The sequence below is a fragment of the Macrobrachium nipponense genome, chromosome 8 (assembly GCF_015104395.2).
Source record: "Macrobrachium nipponense isolate FS-2020 chromosome 8, ASM1510439v2, whole genome shotgun sequence".
In the NCBI taxonomy this organism is placed as follows: Eukaryota; Metazoa; Arthropoda; class Malacostraca; order Decapoda; family Palaemonidae; genus Macrobrachium; species Macrobrachium nipponense.
Window position 1 is genome coordinate 78,030,611 of NC_087203.1, and position 18,254 is coordinate 78,048,864.

At 40.9% G+C, this 18,254-nt stretch overlaps 1 protein-coding gene across 5 annotated transcripts in view; it reads left to right on the top strand.

Moving 5' to 3' along the window:
• Window positions 1-18,254, top strand: part of LOC135222868 (choline transporter-like 1) — a 534,082-nt gene that overhangs the window by 323,854 nt on the left and 191,974 nt on the right. For all 5 annotated transcript variants that reach the window (XM_064261214.1, XM_064261216.1, XM_064261218.1 and 2 more), the window contains exons 8-10: window positions 13,234-13,373; window positions 16,242-16,428; window positions 16,692-16,766. In XM_064261214.1, the coding sequence (XP_064117284.1) occupies window positions 13,234-13,373; window positions 16,242-16,428; window positions 16,692-16,766 (402 nt within the window). The remainder of the gene's footprint in view (window positions 1-13,233; window positions 13,374-16,241; window positions 16,429-16,691; window positions 16,767-18,254) is intronic.

The following is an 18,254-nucleotide window of genomic DNA, read 5'->3' on the forward strand; positions in this document are numbered from 1 at the left end:
GGCCCCCAGGGTGGGATGTGACTCTTCCTTAGGAGCCTGACTCGCAGACCCTATGAGCCGCTCCGAGAATCGTCAGACAGGGATCTGACCCTCAAGTCCGTCTTTCTGCTGGCCCTGGCATAGGCGAAGAGAGTAGGAGAACTCCACGGTCTTTCCTTCAATGTTAAGCACTCGAGGGGATGGGGATCTGTTACGCTCGATTTCGTCCCAGACTTCGTAGCGAAGACTCAGAACGCTTCAGTCCCTGATGCCAGGTTTGAGTCCTTCACGATCCCCTCCCTGGAAGACTTCACCAATAATGATGCAGGTGAGATGCTGCTTTGTCCTGTGAGGGTGCTGTGGCGCTATCTGAAGAAAACTCGACACCTCAGGCCTGAGTGTTGACGCCTCTTTGTTAGCGCTGGGGTTACCAAGAAAGAAGTGTCCAAGAACACTTGTTTTATTCTGGCTTCGTGAGGTAATCCGGAAGGCATATGACTCAGACAGGAGTGCTGACACCACTACCCTTCGTCCATGAGCCCACGAAGTCAGAGGCATTGGTCCAACCCTTGCATTCCGCAAGAACTAGTCCGTGGCATAGGTACTGAAGGCAGGGGTTTGGGCCAACCAGACCACCTTCACCTCCTTCTACCTTCGGGATATTGGCCACAGGTCCTTGGACACTTTTTTTCCTTGGACCCATGGTGGCTGCTCAACAAGTTGTGTAGCTTACCCAGCTCCTTTACCGGACAATATAGCATCTCACCCTTGTGAGGCTGCATGAATGGAGAGTGAAAGAGTGTGTGACTGGCTTCTCTTCCTCCTCTTTTTCTTCCCTTTCCCTGCGGGCAGAGGGTAGCGGTCGTCACCACGCTGGACAGGATGACAATGCAGGTAAGCTACATAACCGAGCTCCATTCTATCCCTCTCATTAGGGATAGAAGCGTTTATCCGTCCCTTCCCTTACAAGGGGGGAAGCGGACACCAGTGAGAGACAAACCCAAGACTTTATATTTGGCTCTTATGTAGGACCTAGTTCTTGCTTGCTATTCATAAGAGGCACGCTTGCCTCCCTCTTATGAATTGGTCCAGAGCTCTAACCACTGATCTTGCAGTGCACATTCCGATCAGTTGGACAGAGGCTAGGTTCCCCCCCTTTGCTCTTACTACCAGGAAGGGAACCAAGGTTGGGCAAACACCAGTCTGTTCACAAGACTCAGATTCCACCCACCAATAAGTGAGTCTTCCTTTTGTAAAGGACCGAGGGTTTGTATTATGTGTTGGAACAAATCACAATTTTTGGAAGTAAATTGTATTTTTCCTAACTATACAAACCTGAGGTCCTTTACATATAGTCCCACCTCATGCCACCCATCACTCTGTTCCTGGCCCCAAAGCAAAGTGATATGTTTACCCCCAGTCGGGCGGGACTCCCGACCATCGGACAAGCAGTTACTACCAAACTACCTTGTTAGAAATCTTACGACCAGTCCAGCTGGTTTGTATAGTTAGGAAAAATACAATTTACTTCCAAAAATTGTGATTTTGAAAATATTTTTAAAATTCGCTCGCAATCAGTGCAGGCAGCAGCGTACAATCAGGGAGGAAGAGACCAAATTACAATAGCGTAACTTTATCCCAGCTTCTAGTTAATAAGAATGATGAAAGTTCATATTGTTTTAACGTTATACTTCTTGTGTAAATGTGTACAGCCATGAACAACCAAGCAAGAAACAACTTTTTTGCTAAGTACAAACGCATTGGATGACATCAGCATCTGTTTGCCCTGTATTTCAACCATCATATGATAGTAAACAATTTCCATAGTTATGTTATAAACAACTTTATGTAGGACTGATATAATTTTATGTAATAATTGTATTCACTACAGATCAAAAATCAGCAAGGAAATATAGTACTGTTAAATTTAAACCAAGTTGTAGCTGAAGCTGAGAAAACTGTTCAAGCTGCTGATGACTATTATCATGCATCGGGAGCAAAAATAAAACTCCAGTAAACTTATGCCATCAAACACAACCGTAGATCAAATTAAGAGAAAATAATTTTAATCAAAACTACTGGGCTTGAAAGAATACATTTTACTGTTGTTTTTATGCCGATAAAAGATAAATACGTTACATAAAATTCCTTTTACGATGAAATCAAGTTAAAATAGCGAACGGAATCACATATTTTTATACACAATATACATGATTCCAACGCAATCTGCTAATGAAAATTTAGTTCACAGCAAGACGTATTCAAGTCATACTATTTTGATTTTAAAACATATCGTATGATAACAAAAAATGATGTCTCACATAAGTAAAGTATCTACTTAGATATTCGTTTATACTAACTAGAAGCAAGAAAATTTGCTCAGAATTGAGTTAAATACGGCGAAACAAACTGGTATTCGCCATCAGCTCATTGACTGCTATGATGTTATTTTATAATACAATAATATGAGAATATGTACATACAATATTATTGGATACAGTGAAGTAATGTATAACTTTTTAAAAGATCCAGGAAATGATGCATATTCATTACATTTGTATTTTATAATTAAATGTAACTTCAGCAACCTGACACCATTCAATTATGGCGATGTTGGACTGAATCTGATTCTCGTTTCATGTCCAATTTTTTTCACCTTTTTTTTTTGTACAGAATATCATACTCGGAATGCATTGAACCTCCAGAATTGGCTTATATTAACAATTACCCTGTAAGTAAAGATGGTACTGATTACCCTAGTGTAGGCTAAGCTATATTCTAGATTCAATTTTTCCAACAAATGATGGTTTTTTTGGAACCTAACCCCATCATAAGTAGGAGAATACATACTGTATTTATTAAGAAAGCAAAAGACTTTGTTTATTTATTAATAAAGTGAAAGATTTATTCTGTTTTTCTTCTTTATCTGAGCTTCATAGTATTACAGTAGTACCTTGTACTTCGAACTTAATCTGTTCCAGAAGGCTGTTTGAAGTACGATTTGTTCGAAATATGAAACAAATATCCCCATAAGAAATAAAGGGAGTCAGGATAATTTGTTCCAGTCAACACAAAAAGTCCCTCTTTTCACATTTTTTCTATTATTGATGTGTTCAAAAATTAAGTGTAAAGTAATGAAACAGTGCGTTATATGAAGTAAAATTTGTGCAATTTTATTTTATATCTGTACTATTTACAAACTTTTTGGTAAAAATGGCGCCAGCTGGCAGGGGGGATGGAGGGAGGAGAGACGAATTAGTTGCAGTATGCAAAGGTCGATAAAATCAATTTAATCACATATTAGGTATAAAGACAATCAAAGGATCTATAGTGTGTGTGTCTGAGAGAGAGAGAGAGAGAGAGAGAGAGAGAGAGAGAGAGAGAGAGAGAGAGAGAGAGAGAGATAAAATAACTTTTCACAAGGAAGCCGTTTCAACAAACAATCGAAGGCATGCAGAAGCTGAAAGCGGCACCAGTTTGTTTATCACAGAGCAGAGTTACTTGTACAGTAGTAAAATATCGTAACAAGCTTTTGTCACCAGAGTGGTATTTTGCAGTAACAAAAATAAAAGTGGTTTGGGAAAATTGAGTGTAAGTGAAAGAAATGGGCGAATAATCATCCCAGATCAGCTAAGTCAGTGGGAAGCAGAGCCGTTCTCTCTCTCTCTCTCTCTCTCTCTCTCTCTCTCTCTCTCTCAGCACACCGAACACTGATTCGAGCTAGCTTTTTTTTTTCTATATGCATTTGTTTTCATGTTTGATGTTAAATTTATTGTGAAATAATTTTATTTTTTATGTGAATTGGTACTGCTTTTACGTACATATTATAGTAAATAATTTACTGTCTCTTCTCTCCTCAACAATACCACGACGTATGATAACTTGAAATCATTCATTCATTATTCCTAAAAAATATAAACCCTCCCTCCTTCTACCTCAAGTTAACTGTGTATCACGGCAATGACAAATGATTTTGTTAATCATTTGTGCTAAATTCTATTGTGAAAAGCTTTTTTTCTTTCATTTACTATTTTGTTAATATTGTTTAACTAGATCGTCTCACTCAGCCCACCGAACACTGGCTCAATTAAGACTCTTTTTTTTTTTTTTTTTTTTTTTTTTTTTTTTTTTTTTTTTTTTTTTTTTTTTTTTTTTTTTTTTTTTTTTTTTTTTTTTTTTTTTTTATGTTAAATTCATTGATAAATTCCTATTTTATGTGAATTGTATTGCTTTTCCATACATACAGTAATATTTTAACTCTCTCTTCTCCTTCTCTCTTCAACATATCAATGCTCCCTCGATCAGTCTCATGTCAGCTTGGCGTTGCGTCACCGCGGTTATTTCTGGGCTCAGTTCGTGTCGCTGCGCGAAATATCCCTTTAATCCATTATTTCTAAGGTAAATGCACTAACAAATACTAGAGAATAAATAAAATAAAGAAAAGGTCAGTATAACTGACTCGCTCACCCTCCAAGAGGGCGTCGGTATGAACACTAGGGCGAGTGAGACCACTACCACGAACCTCTTACCAATAGAAATCTCCTACGACAAAACCCCCACAAGAGGGGAGCCGACCCACAGAGTGGGCAGCAACTACTACTACTCCATCCCACGCTACCGACTGCTGCGCCTCTGGTGGCCATCCTTTTTGTTAGCGCACGCTTTACCACATGTACTGTTTTGTCTCTGTGTTTTTCGTGCCCCTTACGAGGATTTTATCTAGTTATGGAGCGTTCAGCCATCGCATCAGCTAAGTTAAGTAATCCGTAAGGTTCCTATTTAGTTTTTTTTCCAGCTTTGAGTCAGTATTTGCCGTTTTTTAGGTATAAATACTGGCTCTCGGCCGGAAGCATGGCGGCATTGTTCTGCCTCGTGGCGGGTTCGTTCTTGGTCTTCCATACCTAGAACCTTCCCTTTTTACTTTACGCTCTATTACTAGTTATCTATATTATGTTAGGGGTCCAGCCTACTTGGTTTATGTCATGCATGCATGTCTTCTTTACCTTGCGTAGGCATTTGTTTCCATCCAGACCCTAGCCACAGCTCTTAGTATCGGCCCCGGCTAGCTTTGAGTGGTAGACTTTCTCTCGGGTTAGTCGTACACTCCTGGATTTTTTCTCCTACTGTTTTATTTTCCTACTTTCATTTTAATTTAATTCTTAGTGATTTTGTGTATTTTAGGTTAGCCTACGGCGTCTGGCACGTTAACGTAGCCTAGGTTCTGTAGATCATGGTCCCCATCAGTTTTATTGCTTCCTCTCATCAGTTTTGTTGCATCTACGATAGCATCTCGCTGATTAGTTTGGTTGCATTAACCTAGGCTATGTTTTTTGTGTGTTTTATCGTGTTACCGCTTCGTGGTCACCATGTGATCGCGAAGCAGCCAGGCGCCCGTCCAGTCACCCTACCCTCCTCCCGCTCTCCCATAGAGCCGGGGGAGGGAGGTCCGTCCTCGCTCGCTCCACCCGGGCCTGTCTCCCTCTCTCCCTACGCGGAGGGAGTAGGGGAGGCTGGACAGACCCAGGACTGGACTTGACCGTTCTCTTTGCTTCACGGTGCTTTGTTGTGACTGGGTAGGGGGATTGGCCTTCCCCCTCCTTTGTTACTCCGTTGCCCTGTTGTTTGCTCGAGTCAGTTTCGCCCTCTCGCTCCTTCCCGGATTGTTGGTGCTTTTTTTTTTCTTACCGGAGCTCCGTCAATCACGAGGAATGGAGCTGGTTCCCCGCTTGCGGGCGGACCTTAGGCGTACAGTTGGTCTTTTAACTAACCATCCCGTCTCGTCGATATACCGGGAGACAAACACCTCCGTGAGCCGGAACTATTCCAGTACTTAGTGCTAATTATGCTTAAGTATATTTTAAGTTTATTTTAAGCTATCATAAGTTTAATTTAAGCTAGCTTAAGCCGGGTTCCTCCCTTACCTACGTTGTCACACCGGATCATTCCGGGGTTATAGCCTATTCAGGCGGTAAGGGAGGGGTTATGCCCAAAATTTTTTCGCTCTCCGGCATGCATCGGAGTTCTATTAGCCTGTAAGTGATGTCTTTTATGGTACTCATGTATCTTTTCACTTACAGACCACCAACTGTGAGCATCCGGGATGCAACGCCATGCTCCAGGACCCCATGTGGGACACGAAGTCTTGCAGGTCCCACGCTCGTGCGCGACTCCGCATGGGAATCTGCAGGTCTGGTTCCACGAAACCTGCACCATATGTTACGATCTCGTGAGTCAGTTCTTAGACGGGGTAAGTATTTCCAACTCCGTACAGAAATTCCAATAAATGTTTTAGATCTTAAGTTTAATTTTAATCTTTTATTTTAAGCTTAAGCTCTTTTTATATTGGGTATTACATCCCCGATGACTTTTAGGGTAAGCCTAGTCTTAGTATTGGGTATTACATCCCCGATGACTTTTAGGGTAAGCCTAGTCTTAGTTAAGTTTTAATTTTAAGTTTAAACTTAAAACTAATGAACGCCCTCTCTTCCAGGCTCCCGCTCTGGCAACCCTGAGGGCTTGGGTCGGCGGATTCGGGAAGAACGCCGCCAAGGGACAGCCCTACATCCTAGAGAAGAGGATGGCTGTCCTGATCTTCCCCGGCGACAAGTCGACTGGTTACATCGACCCGGCAGAGGCAGCCCCGACTATGGCGGCGATCCAACAGCAGATCGCCACTTCGATAAAGGAACCAGGCCACGATATCTCATCGGAAGTCGCGACACTGGATTTGAATGTAGAACCGATGGTAGGTGTTGACGACCTGTTGGTCGAGGTAGGTACGTTGGACGCCCAAGGGCTTCCCTTGGGCGCCACTGGGTCTTCTTCTCCTGCTAATTCTCCAGCTTCCTTCCAAGGCTTTACAGGAGCTGAGCTCCTTTATGCTTCTCCCGACGCTTCGGTGAAACCTAAGATCAAGGGCCAGAAGGTACTGAAAACCCTCAAAAAGACGTCGTCATTGTCCAAAAAGACTTCGTCGGCGTCAACATCTCGTAAGTCTCCGGCTGCAAACCCCGGAGCAGAGAGGTCTAGAGCTTCTGCTTCAAGCTCAAAGTCCTCGAAGAGCAGGTCTTCCAAGGAGAGGCCCCGTACTCCGGCTGAGCCGGCAGTCTCTCCTCTCCCCTTGGTACCTGTTCCAAGTTATCCCTCTACCTCCGCAGCAGCTCCGGCTTTGGATCCCAATGCTGGATTGTTGCAACACATGGGAGACTTGGTCGGCTCTCTGAGGAGCAGCATGGAGCAGATGTTCTCCCGGTTGTCCGATAGGATTACGTCTCAGGACAATATCATCGCCGGAGTTAATCAGGCCCCTCTAGCTACTCCCCCAGCTTTCGGCACTGGACTGCTTCAGCTTCCACCTCATGACTCTCTGCCTCCGTTCTCTATGAACAACCCCTGGAGAGTGGCGTCATACGCCCCTTTCCAGGACGGCCTTATTTCTATTCTGGAATGTGGTACTCGAAGGATTGAGGACTTCGAGTTCTACCCGGAGGGCCTCCAACCGCCGTTCATTGGCTACGCCAGACTTACTGACGCAGCCATGACTAGAGATGATAAGGTACCTAAGGAGACAGTCCTTTATTCACGTGACCAGGCTCAAAGAGAATGGCTCAGGTGTTTAGAGGAGATGGATTGTTCTAACGCGAGAATACAAGCCTTCAAGAGTCTCTTCACCATTTTTACGATGGAGGAGGGAACTCCTCTTCCCTTTCTTACCAAGATAGCAACGGTCACCATTCCAGCTGCCCAGAAGGGGGAATCGTTACCTCAATTAAGGGAAGCAGACCCCACATCTCCTTTGCTCCCTTCACTTGGAGAATTGTGGGAAGAATTGCCCAACACCTTTTCGGCTGGCAAGCTCAAACCAGACTGTGCTATGGATCAGTTTGGCGAGAAGCTGCCTAGGCTTCCTGACAGCCTCATTCAAGCTGAATTTGAGGCCAAGACTAGGCTCGCCAGGTCCATTAATACCATGGCAATGACAGAAGTAGCGGCTATTTCTTATGCTTCTGAGCCGCTCTTCAAGCTCCTCACCAAGTCCCTGACGCAGACAGTCCAGTCTGACATGTTTGAGTTTGCTACAGCCAGGACTAACTGCCGGAAGCATGTCCTCCAAGAAGCAACTATTCGTCATGAGCCGAATAAGTTGCTTTCATCCAACATCTGGGGGGCAGACCTCTTTCCTGAGTCGATGGTCAAGGAGGTCCAAGCTGAAGCAACAAGGCTCAACCAGAGCCTTAAAGATCGTTGGGGTCACACAGCGAAGAGACGCCAAGACCAAGCTGCAAGAGGTAAGTCTCAGAAGAAACTTAAGCGTTATCAGCCTTACCAAAAGAAGCAGCAACGCTTTACCCAGGCTGTTTCGGCTGTACCTTTGGTACAATCAGCCCAACCCTCTACTTCTAAGGCTCAGTCACAGCCTATCTATGTGATTTCTCCCCAGCCTCAGCCTTCCACCTCCTACGCTGTCTCCCCAGCCTTTAACCAAGTGTTCGAAGGCCAGGCCTTTCAACAATATGACCGCTTTGGCAGGGGAGGAAGAGCTAGGGGATCCTTTCGTCAGAGAGGATCAGGAAGGTCTCTCAACAGGGGAAAACACTTCCGTGGAGGCCGCGGAGGTCACTCAACCCAGCAGCAGTGAGAGCTCGAAGGTAGGAGGGAGGCTGTTTCTCTTCCGGCATCGGTGGGGATTCAGCAATTGGGCACAGAGTATTGTGTCAAAAGGCCTGGGTTGGAGTTGGATTGCGGATCCTCCTCCATCCAGACCATTCCTTCAACTTCCATCAAAAGAAATGACGGAGTATGCGGAGGACCTCCTTCAGAAAGGAGCAATAGCGAGAGTCAACAGATTAAAGTTTCAAGGTCGCTTATTCAGCGTGCCAAAGAAAGGCTCACAAAAATGAAGGGTAATCTTAGACTTGTCCCGCTTAAACTTGGCCATTTGCTGCGACAAGTTCAAAATGCTGACTATCTCGCAGGTGCGGACCTTACTTCCCCGTGGGGCCGTCACCACCTCTATCGATCTTACAGACGCATACTATCATATCCCTATTGCAAGACACTTTCGCCCTTATCTGGGCTTGAAGATAGGAGATCAAGCATTCTCCTTCAAGGTAGTTCCCTTCGGTCTGAACGTGGCACCCAGGGTGTTCACGAAGTTGGCGGAAGTAGTCGTCCAACAACTGAGGTCTCAGGGGATAATGGTAGTAGCGTATCTCGACGATTGGTTGATTTGGGCTCCAACAGTCGAGGAATGTCACAAAGCCACACTGAAAGTAATCCAGTTCCTAGAGTATCTGGGGTTCAAGATAAACAGAACAAAATCAAGACTCACTCCGGAGTCCAACTTTCAGTGGCTGGGCATTCAATGGAATCTATCCTCCCATACTCTGTCGATTCCATCAGCCAAGAGAAAGGAAATAGCGAAGTCAGTAAAGCAATTTCTAAAGCACAAATATGCTTCAAGGAGAAGCCAAGAAAGAATCCTGGGTTCCCTCCAATTTGCCTCGGTGACAAACATCTTGATGAAAGCCAAACTGAAAGACCTAACCAGAATCTGGCGCTCACGAGCAAATGTCAGATCCAGGGACAAGTTATCATCAGTCCCACAGATTCTACGGAATCGTCTGCGCCCTTGGGCAAAAGTGAAGAACCTGTCAATATCAGTACCCCTTCAGTTTCCTCCTCCGGGGATTACCATCCACACAGACGCTTCATTAAGCGGCTGGGGAGGATATTCTCAGTTCAAGAAGGTTCAAGGAACCTGGTCACCCCAGTTCCGCCAGCTTCGCATAAACGTATTAGAAGCGATGGCAGTGTTCTTGACTCCGAAGAGGTTACGTCCGCCAAAGAACTCCCACATAAAGCTAGTTCTGGACAGCGCAGTGGTAGTCCATTGCGTAAACAGGGGAGGCTCCAAGTCATGACATCTGAATCATGTCATGGTAGCCATCTTCTCCCTAGCGGACAAGTTCAGTTGGCACCTCTCCTCCACCCATATAGCTGGAGTGAGAAACGTCGGAATGGTCACTGGACAACAGTTCGTTCCAATGGATTCTCCGGAGGGTTCCAGGTCTGCAAGTAGATCTATTCGCATCTCAAGCGAACCACAAACTTCCATGTTATGTGGCCCCCAACCTGGACCCTCTGGCCTATGCCACGGACGCCCTGTCCATAGATTGGAACAACTGGGAGAAGATTTATGTCTTTCCTCCAGTGAATCTTCTCCTGAAGGTACTGAACAAACTCAGGACGTTCAAGGGTCAAGTAGCTCTAGTAGCCCCAGACTGGCCGAAGAGCAATTGTTACCCTCTGATTCTGGAACTGGGTCTTCGTCCTCTTCGGATTCCCAATCCCAGGCTCTCCCAGTCAGTACAAACGAAGACTGTGTTCGCTTCCTCAGGAATTCTCAAAACCCTAACTTTATGGACTTCATGAAGTTTGCGGCTAAAAAAGATGCAGATATTGATCCACGAAATATTCTTTTCTTGGCATCTGATAAAAGGGATTCAACTTTGAGACAGTATGATGCTGCAGTCAAAAAGTTGGCAATCTTCCTGAGAGAATCAGATATTAGAATCATGACAATCAATTCAGCTATATCCTTTTTCAGATCTTTATTTGAAAAAGGCTTAGCAGCTAGCACTATTACGACAAACAAGTCAGCCTTGAAGAAGATTTTTCAACTCGGTTTCAACATAGACTTGACAGATTCTTACTTCTCGTCTATTCCCAAGGCTTGTGCTAGACTTAGACCTTCAGTAAGGTCTACGTCAGTGTCGTGGTTCTTGAATGATGTTCTAAAGCTGGCTTCAGAAACAGACAATACGACATGTTCATTTATAATGCTCTTAAGAAAAACTCTATTTTTATTAAGCTTGGCTTCAGGAGCTAGAATTTCAGAACTGTCGGCGTTATCCAGAGATCCGAATCATAAAGAATTTCTTCCCTCAGGGGAAGTTCTACTTTCTCCGGAACGTAGCTTTTTGGCAAAGAATGAGGATCCTTTGTTGAGGTGGGAACCGTGGAAGGTTATACCCCTTCCGCAAGATGTTTCTCTTTGTCCAGTATCGACCTTACGAGCCTTTCTGTCCAGGACATCCTCATCCTCTTCGGGTCCTCTCTTTAGGAGAGAAAAAGGTGGTACTTTATCTATTAAAGGTATCAGGCAACAGATCCTGTACTTTATTAAGCAAGCAAACCCTGATTCCTTCCCTAAAGCTCATGATGTCAGGGCAGTTGCCACCTCAATTAACTATTTCCAACACATGAATTTTGATGATTTGAAAAAGTATACTGGATGGAAATCGCCGACAGTATTTAAGCGTCATTACTTAAAGTCCTTGGAAGCTCTGAAATTTTCAGCAGTTGCGGCGGGTAACATAGTTTCCCCCGACTCTGATTAATCTTAAGTTGAAGATCCAGATCTCCTTTCTACCTATCTCATTCAACAGTTTGTCTATACCTACCATGTTCATCTACGTCTACCTTGAGTCTTAGCTGCTCTTGTGATGGTGCAGTGGGTGTCCCTTATTTTTTTGCTAGGGTCACCCACAATTGTTTGTATATAATGATCTCTATGATGTGGTCCCCTTATTTTTATGCTAGGGTGACACATCTCCATTTACAATGGTTACGGGTTTTGTATATTAAGACATATAAATTTATTTACTATATTATAGTCTAAGTTTGTTCAGAATCATTTTATTATTATAATTGCTTTATTTACAACTGTATGTAATAAGTATACACATGTTAAGTTCAACATAAATTCCATGTAAGCCCTGTACATATATGTTAACTTTAAGCTAATTTTAAGTATTATTTTTCTAACTTGTATAAATAATTGTGTATATGTATATTTTTTTTTTTGGCAATTATAATACTTTATTTTATTTTAAGTTTTATTGAGACCTTATTTATTTTCATTTACAATCTTGTGCTAATTCTCTGGTACGATTTCGCGCAGCGACACGAACTGAGCCCAGAAAAGGGATTTTGATGTAAGGAAAAATCTATTTCTGGGCGATTGGTTCGTGTCGCCCAGCGAAATCCCACCCTACCCATCCCTGCGCTCAAGATTGTCTGCTAACATCAGGATGGCCACCAGAGGCGCAGCAGTCGGTAGCGTGGGATGGAGTAGTAGTAGTTGCTGTCGGCTCCCCTCTTGTGGGGGTTTTGTCGTAGGAGATTTCTATTGGTAAGAGGTTCGTGGTAGTGGTCTCACTCGCCCTAGTGTTCATACCGACGCCCTCTTGGAGGGTGAGCGAGTCAGTTATACTGACCTTTTCTTTATTTTATTTATTCTCTGGTATTTGTTAGTGCATTTACCTTAGAAATAATGGATTAAAGGGATATTTCGCTGGGCGACACGAACCAATCGCCCAGAAATAGATTTTTCCTTACGTCAAAATCCCTTTTACGATTTTATACATCTTTTATGCTAAACGTTATATTGAAGGGTATATTTTACATTAAATGCTTTATACTTTTATTTATTTTGTCGAATATTGTTATCATTAAACTATATACTGTATTGTAAATGAAAAAAAAATGGATACAGTTTAACTTTTAAGACCCAGTAGGCCATAGAATACAAGTATAAACAAGATAATCAGTCAGTTCAAAGTACGAGCATTTGTTTGACAAACTACAAAAATTTCTTGAAAATTTTGTTCGAAAAACTGTATATTAATAATTTAGTACTGAGTTCCCCAAGTCCAGGAACATAACCCCCCTTATTACTGTTGTTTCTTATGGGAAAAATGTTTAAATAACGCGTTTTTAATTAATGCTCACTCCAGGAAAGTAACCCTCGCATTAATTTTTAGAAGCCATGCCAAACTTATACAAAAATTCTTCTTGCGCGAGGGGGTCTGGAACCTAACCTTGCGTAAGATTTAGGTATTACTGTACTCATGCACTGAATGCACAATTAAAATGACTGCAGTGCATTCCTTATGTATAGTATAGTATATGTAATAGCAGGTAATATTAGCAAATTCTGTATATGGTATATACATATTAAGTATTTAAAAGGTTGATTAACTTGGTACTATTACAATGATTTGATGATTTCTTAATGAATTGGAAACTAAGTTTGAATTAAATGAATAGTTATATAAAAAATTGTTTGTATAGTATAGAGATTTAATTAGTAAAGATCCATTCATGTAGGAACAGTACAGTTTTTTATGGTATTTTAGAGGTAATTATCATTGTGGGCATGATCTTTATACTGAATTATTTTTTTTTAAGTTGCTACAGTTCTTTTGTGGTGGAGCTACACTAGTGTGCATCTTCAGCTCAACAACTTGCCTGATTATGAAATCCTTGAAGAGAGCGTTCGTAATGAGAGAGCTCTTTTGGCTTATGCTATCATTTCAACAATCATGACAGTAAGTTTACTCTTTTCACAGTAAAATCTTTACTTAATGTTGACTTTGAGAGGTGGAGCTTTGATGCTTCAAATATGGAAAAGTAAATTTATCTTGTAATTAAGTAAAATTAATTATTCCAGTAAAACACACAAAGCATTCATCTTTACCAACATAGCAAAGAAAGAATCTCATGGTAGACTGTATGTGCTCTAGCTTCTCAGTCACAGGTAGCTCAAGTTAAGTTGCTGGTTTCCCAGTCTTTCTTTACTTTGATACCATTGTAGTTCTCTTAACCTTCCCGAGATGTAATTTCAATCCTGATCTGGCAAGGTAGGCCAGGGAGGCTCAAGAGACAGAATAAGGTCCCTAAGGGCCTTACACCCCTCCCTCCGGGAATTCCAGCCTGGTAAGGTGAAGGAGGTATCCTCCTTAAGCAGACCAAGGGAAAAGGGGGAGGGGGGGGGAGAGATAGGCTGAACTCCCAATCCGACGAATCGAAGGGGAGAAGCCTCTCCAGTTGGAAGGAATACCCATCTGACCTACTTCCCAAACCAAGGAGGAATCTCCTTGGTTTGTGGAAGTAGGCCCAAATCATCCTCGCACCAGGATATCTATTATAAAACGTCAGGACATCTATAAATTTTTGTAACTCTTGAGTGAGTGCAAAATCAATATCAATGCGACTACAATTAGTATAGGTGACCAATTGGAAGTCGTCATAAATAAAAGTTACGGGTAGCGATGTATGTAATGGCTGACTCGGGAGCGGTGCAAGCTAGGCTCCCTTTATGTAACATACACCTAAAACTTACTTATGATTAATTTCGCTACCCTTACAAACACAAATTGATAATTGCAGTACTCAACTTAGATACCGAAGATTCCTGGCGTTTATTGCATCTCACATTATTCCAAAATAATGTTGTTACTGTCAAAGACACAAGTGTACACGACAGTGCTATTTAAAGGAAAGGCTATCGAGGCGCTAGTAGTAGCGGTAGTGGGCGGTAGATGGTGCTGGTGTGGCGCCTAATTTGAAAAGGGGAATTGACAAAGGAAGAGACTAAATGGCAGGAGACCTCTGGTAGTGGTATCACTCGCCCCAGTTTTATACTGACACCCTAATACAGGGGTGAGTGAACCAGGTTTATCCTGGTATTATCCATGTAGTTTTTTCTTTGGTATATTTAGCAATATTTATACCTCAGAAATGAGTGCTATAGGAACATTTCACGGAGCGACACAGGATTAGCCCAGAAAAGTTGTTTTATGTTTTGTATGCAAGTATATTTCATGCATATTAGTATATTATCATTGCATTATAATTTATGAACAAAGCGATCAGGTGCCATTTGCATTCTGGTAATGTTTACATTTTTAAAATCATCAGGTGATTGCATTTTACCAACATTCCTCCGACACTGGTTTCGGGGCCACCGTTCTTGGCTTAATCAAGGAGATCTTGCGTAATTGAAACCCAAGTTTCTTTTTATCCGCTGAAAGCAGTTTAGGCACAAACTTGCCAGACACGTGTTTCACACCCAAATCTTCAGTGAGAATGGACTGAACTAAACTAAGAACTCACGAATGGTGATTCGATGATTTCTCCTGACAGCTGCATGCACAACTTTGATGTTTTTTCAGTTCTGGTGATTGCTGGTCTCCCAGAAAGTTCGTCACTATCAATATTTTATTGGCAATCTTGTAAATGTCTGAATCACTTGCACTCCTTTGTGGCTCATACACTCCTCTCTATACACTTTATGCAACTTTGCATAAGTATGTGTGCAGGTATTGTCAAGCTTTTGGCAAAATTTGATGCAGATTCTCAGCTCAACTTTGTAGATCATAGTTGATGTGATAATCACATCCTACACATTTTCCTTCCTTTCCAATCACTGCTGTAAAGAGCAGAAGTGAGCTAGGATGCTAAAAACTTAGTGTGCATGCACAGTGGAGGTCAAGGTCAATCTGTCCTTAGTGGCCTCATTCTGCATATGTTAACTCCTTTACTATAGCAACAATCCCAATACTTTATGATCACACCTCGTATCTTGCCCTAGAGGAAGGTTATCTTTGCCTGTTGGTAATCAAAACTCCTGTATACAACCTGTAAATGATGTGTATAAATTATACTTAATTAAAATAACAAACAAAAGTGTCATAAAATTAAAAAAATTATGCAGTCACAGTGATCCATTCTCGTATTTGTAGACTGGTAGACAAGTCAACTTGTAAATGTTTTATGTCAATATTAAGGTTGTTTTTTCCCATTTCCATTTTCTTATATGACCCTGATTGTAATAGAGTATTATTAACTGACAAAAGTAAAATTGCATTATATAAAATTTTACTATAGCAAAATCCATTGTAAACCAACATGGTCATGTCCCATTCATGTATGTTTATACAGTACTGTGTTACTTGGTAACCTTTTCAAGTTTTTTAGTTCCTTGTTTTGTAAACTTCAGGAAGGATTATTGAATATTAATGTCTGTTAACTTAAAATAAACAAAAAATAGAATTTTTAAATAAATCATTTGAAAAAATTACAATAGTCAATATACTGTATTAGCTGAAGCCATGTTACTTCAATATGTACTTTGAGACACAGCAGATCAATCAAAAGAAAGCCTTCAACTTGTAACACTTAGTGCACGGTTATTTTTCTCAAAATATTGGAAGTTTGCTTTCAATACCAGGAAATTTGGTAATTTACAGTCATTTTCAGTCCGGGAATTGTCCTGTTAATGTATTTTTCCCGTTCATTTTAGAGATTTAAAGAACTGTTCTGTCATTTTGAAATTATATATTGTAGATTTTCAAGTATGTAGTAAAATAGGTTTAATTCTGTTTCAAGGTAAATATATTTTTTCATCTTAACAGCTGGCACTGATTGCATTGGTTGTTTATGTCCGTCCTCACATTGCTATGGTGTCTGAATTGTTCAGGCATGCTGGTGGGTGCTTAGTTCGTCACCCTGGACTTCTGCTGCAGCCTGTTATAACTTTTTGTGTACTCTTAGCATTTTTCTTGTTATGGGTCTGGGTTATGGTGTCTCTAGCCACTGCAAGTAAGTCTTATTTACCTCATTTCATTAATGTACCATGATTTCTTTTGAGTTCCATCCTATCACTTAATGTAGCAATTCTAATATTTTCATGCATTCAGAAGGTGAAACAGTTTTCACTGCAGCCACACATAAAAATATTTTTATAACCTCTGTCGAGTGTTCAATTTCACTTGTCATTTTTTAAGTTGTTATAATGAAAATATGATTCAGATTTGCCTTTAGTGTATATTTTTTTAATCTAAATATCATGTTTCATTTTACAGAACACATGCGTAGCATCAGCCTAGAGTCAGCTATTGACAAGTCAGCATCCAATGTGACATCGTTACAAGTCAAACGTAATTTCATATGATTTGTTCTTTGCTTTTCATTCTTATTTTTACAAAGTTTGTTTATATTTATTCCTAAAATTGGTTTTTGGTATAAAAAACACATTTGAATCTGAATAGAATGGGTTCTCCTTACAACTTATTATTTGTTTAATTATTACATACTTTTTTATCACGTTTCATTCCATATTAGACTTTTCCAAAAAAATTCCTTCAAAAATTACCTTGCATCAAATACCCTAAGTAGCTTTAGGTAAGCAAATGGTTTATGGTTACCTGTTCTGTTGTATATACCCTTGTATCATCTGATCTCATGTATCATGCGACCCTTTAAATTTGCCATCAAATCACGATTTCATCACATATCTCGTGTATTATGTGAGTTGCATTTTCTAGATTACACTAGGCTATGCTTAATGTGCGAGTTTCATGTTTATCAGATTACACTAGGCTTGGCTTACTGTCTTTCACCTTAAGTAGATTCACTGATAGTTCATATTACATCAAAGTTCTGTTAATTAATAAACCTGGAAATTTATGTTTGATAGGCTAAATGCATGCAAAACACTGCTATGAACAACTGCAAGTACGGAAGCTAACAACCAATTCTAGAATCACATGTTTCCCAGTGTTAGTTACCATAATTATCTCACATTATTAAGAGTTGCTTTATAGTTGTCAGCCTGTTGAAAACTTGTAAATTCTCAAAGGTGACTCCCTCAAGTTACACTAAAATAAGTTTTTATTTATCCTTCATGCAATAGAGAAAATTATTTGTAAAAATTGTATAAATAAATTTAAGCTGAAGTTGAAGAAACAAATAATGGGCAGGCTGTAAAACATTTTAGAATAGGTAAAAGCAACATCCAAAACTAGAGGAATCACATCTTTATGTCATTTAAAATGTGCTGCATATATGAATAAAGGTAAGCTGCAATTTTAAAGTCAAGCCGCAATTTTTATCCAGGTGTAAAAACTGATTGCCAATGTTTGATGGCCATACATTATTTGTTGTTTATACGCAGAACAAACCTTAAGTCTTAACAGTAAGATAAATCTAAATCCAGTGATGCATCATTCTTTCATCAATTGTCTTGGAGAGCGAATGTTCGCTTTGCTCTCTTCCTTCCCAAGCTTTTTTTTTTTTTTTTTTTTTTTTTTTTATATATATCTAAGCCCATACTGTTATTTCATATATTCTACTATCCAGCCTAAGAAGTCCTGTGAGCGTCTAATGTATTTGTCACAGCCTTCCAAGATTCCTGTGTTCATCTTTCCCCTGGGACAGATGCAGCTTACAGTAGAAGTGCTTCAGGCCTATTCCTACTGCTTTGTCATCGGCTGTTTTATGTATAATGCTGCTCCATCTCTCTATGGGGATTATTTCCCCTTCAGGGAGAGAGGGACCAGCTACATCTTGTTCCTTTTTTTAGCAAATTTGCAATTTGAAACATTGCTTGAATATATTGAAACTTCTTAAGACATTTCAATGTTTTA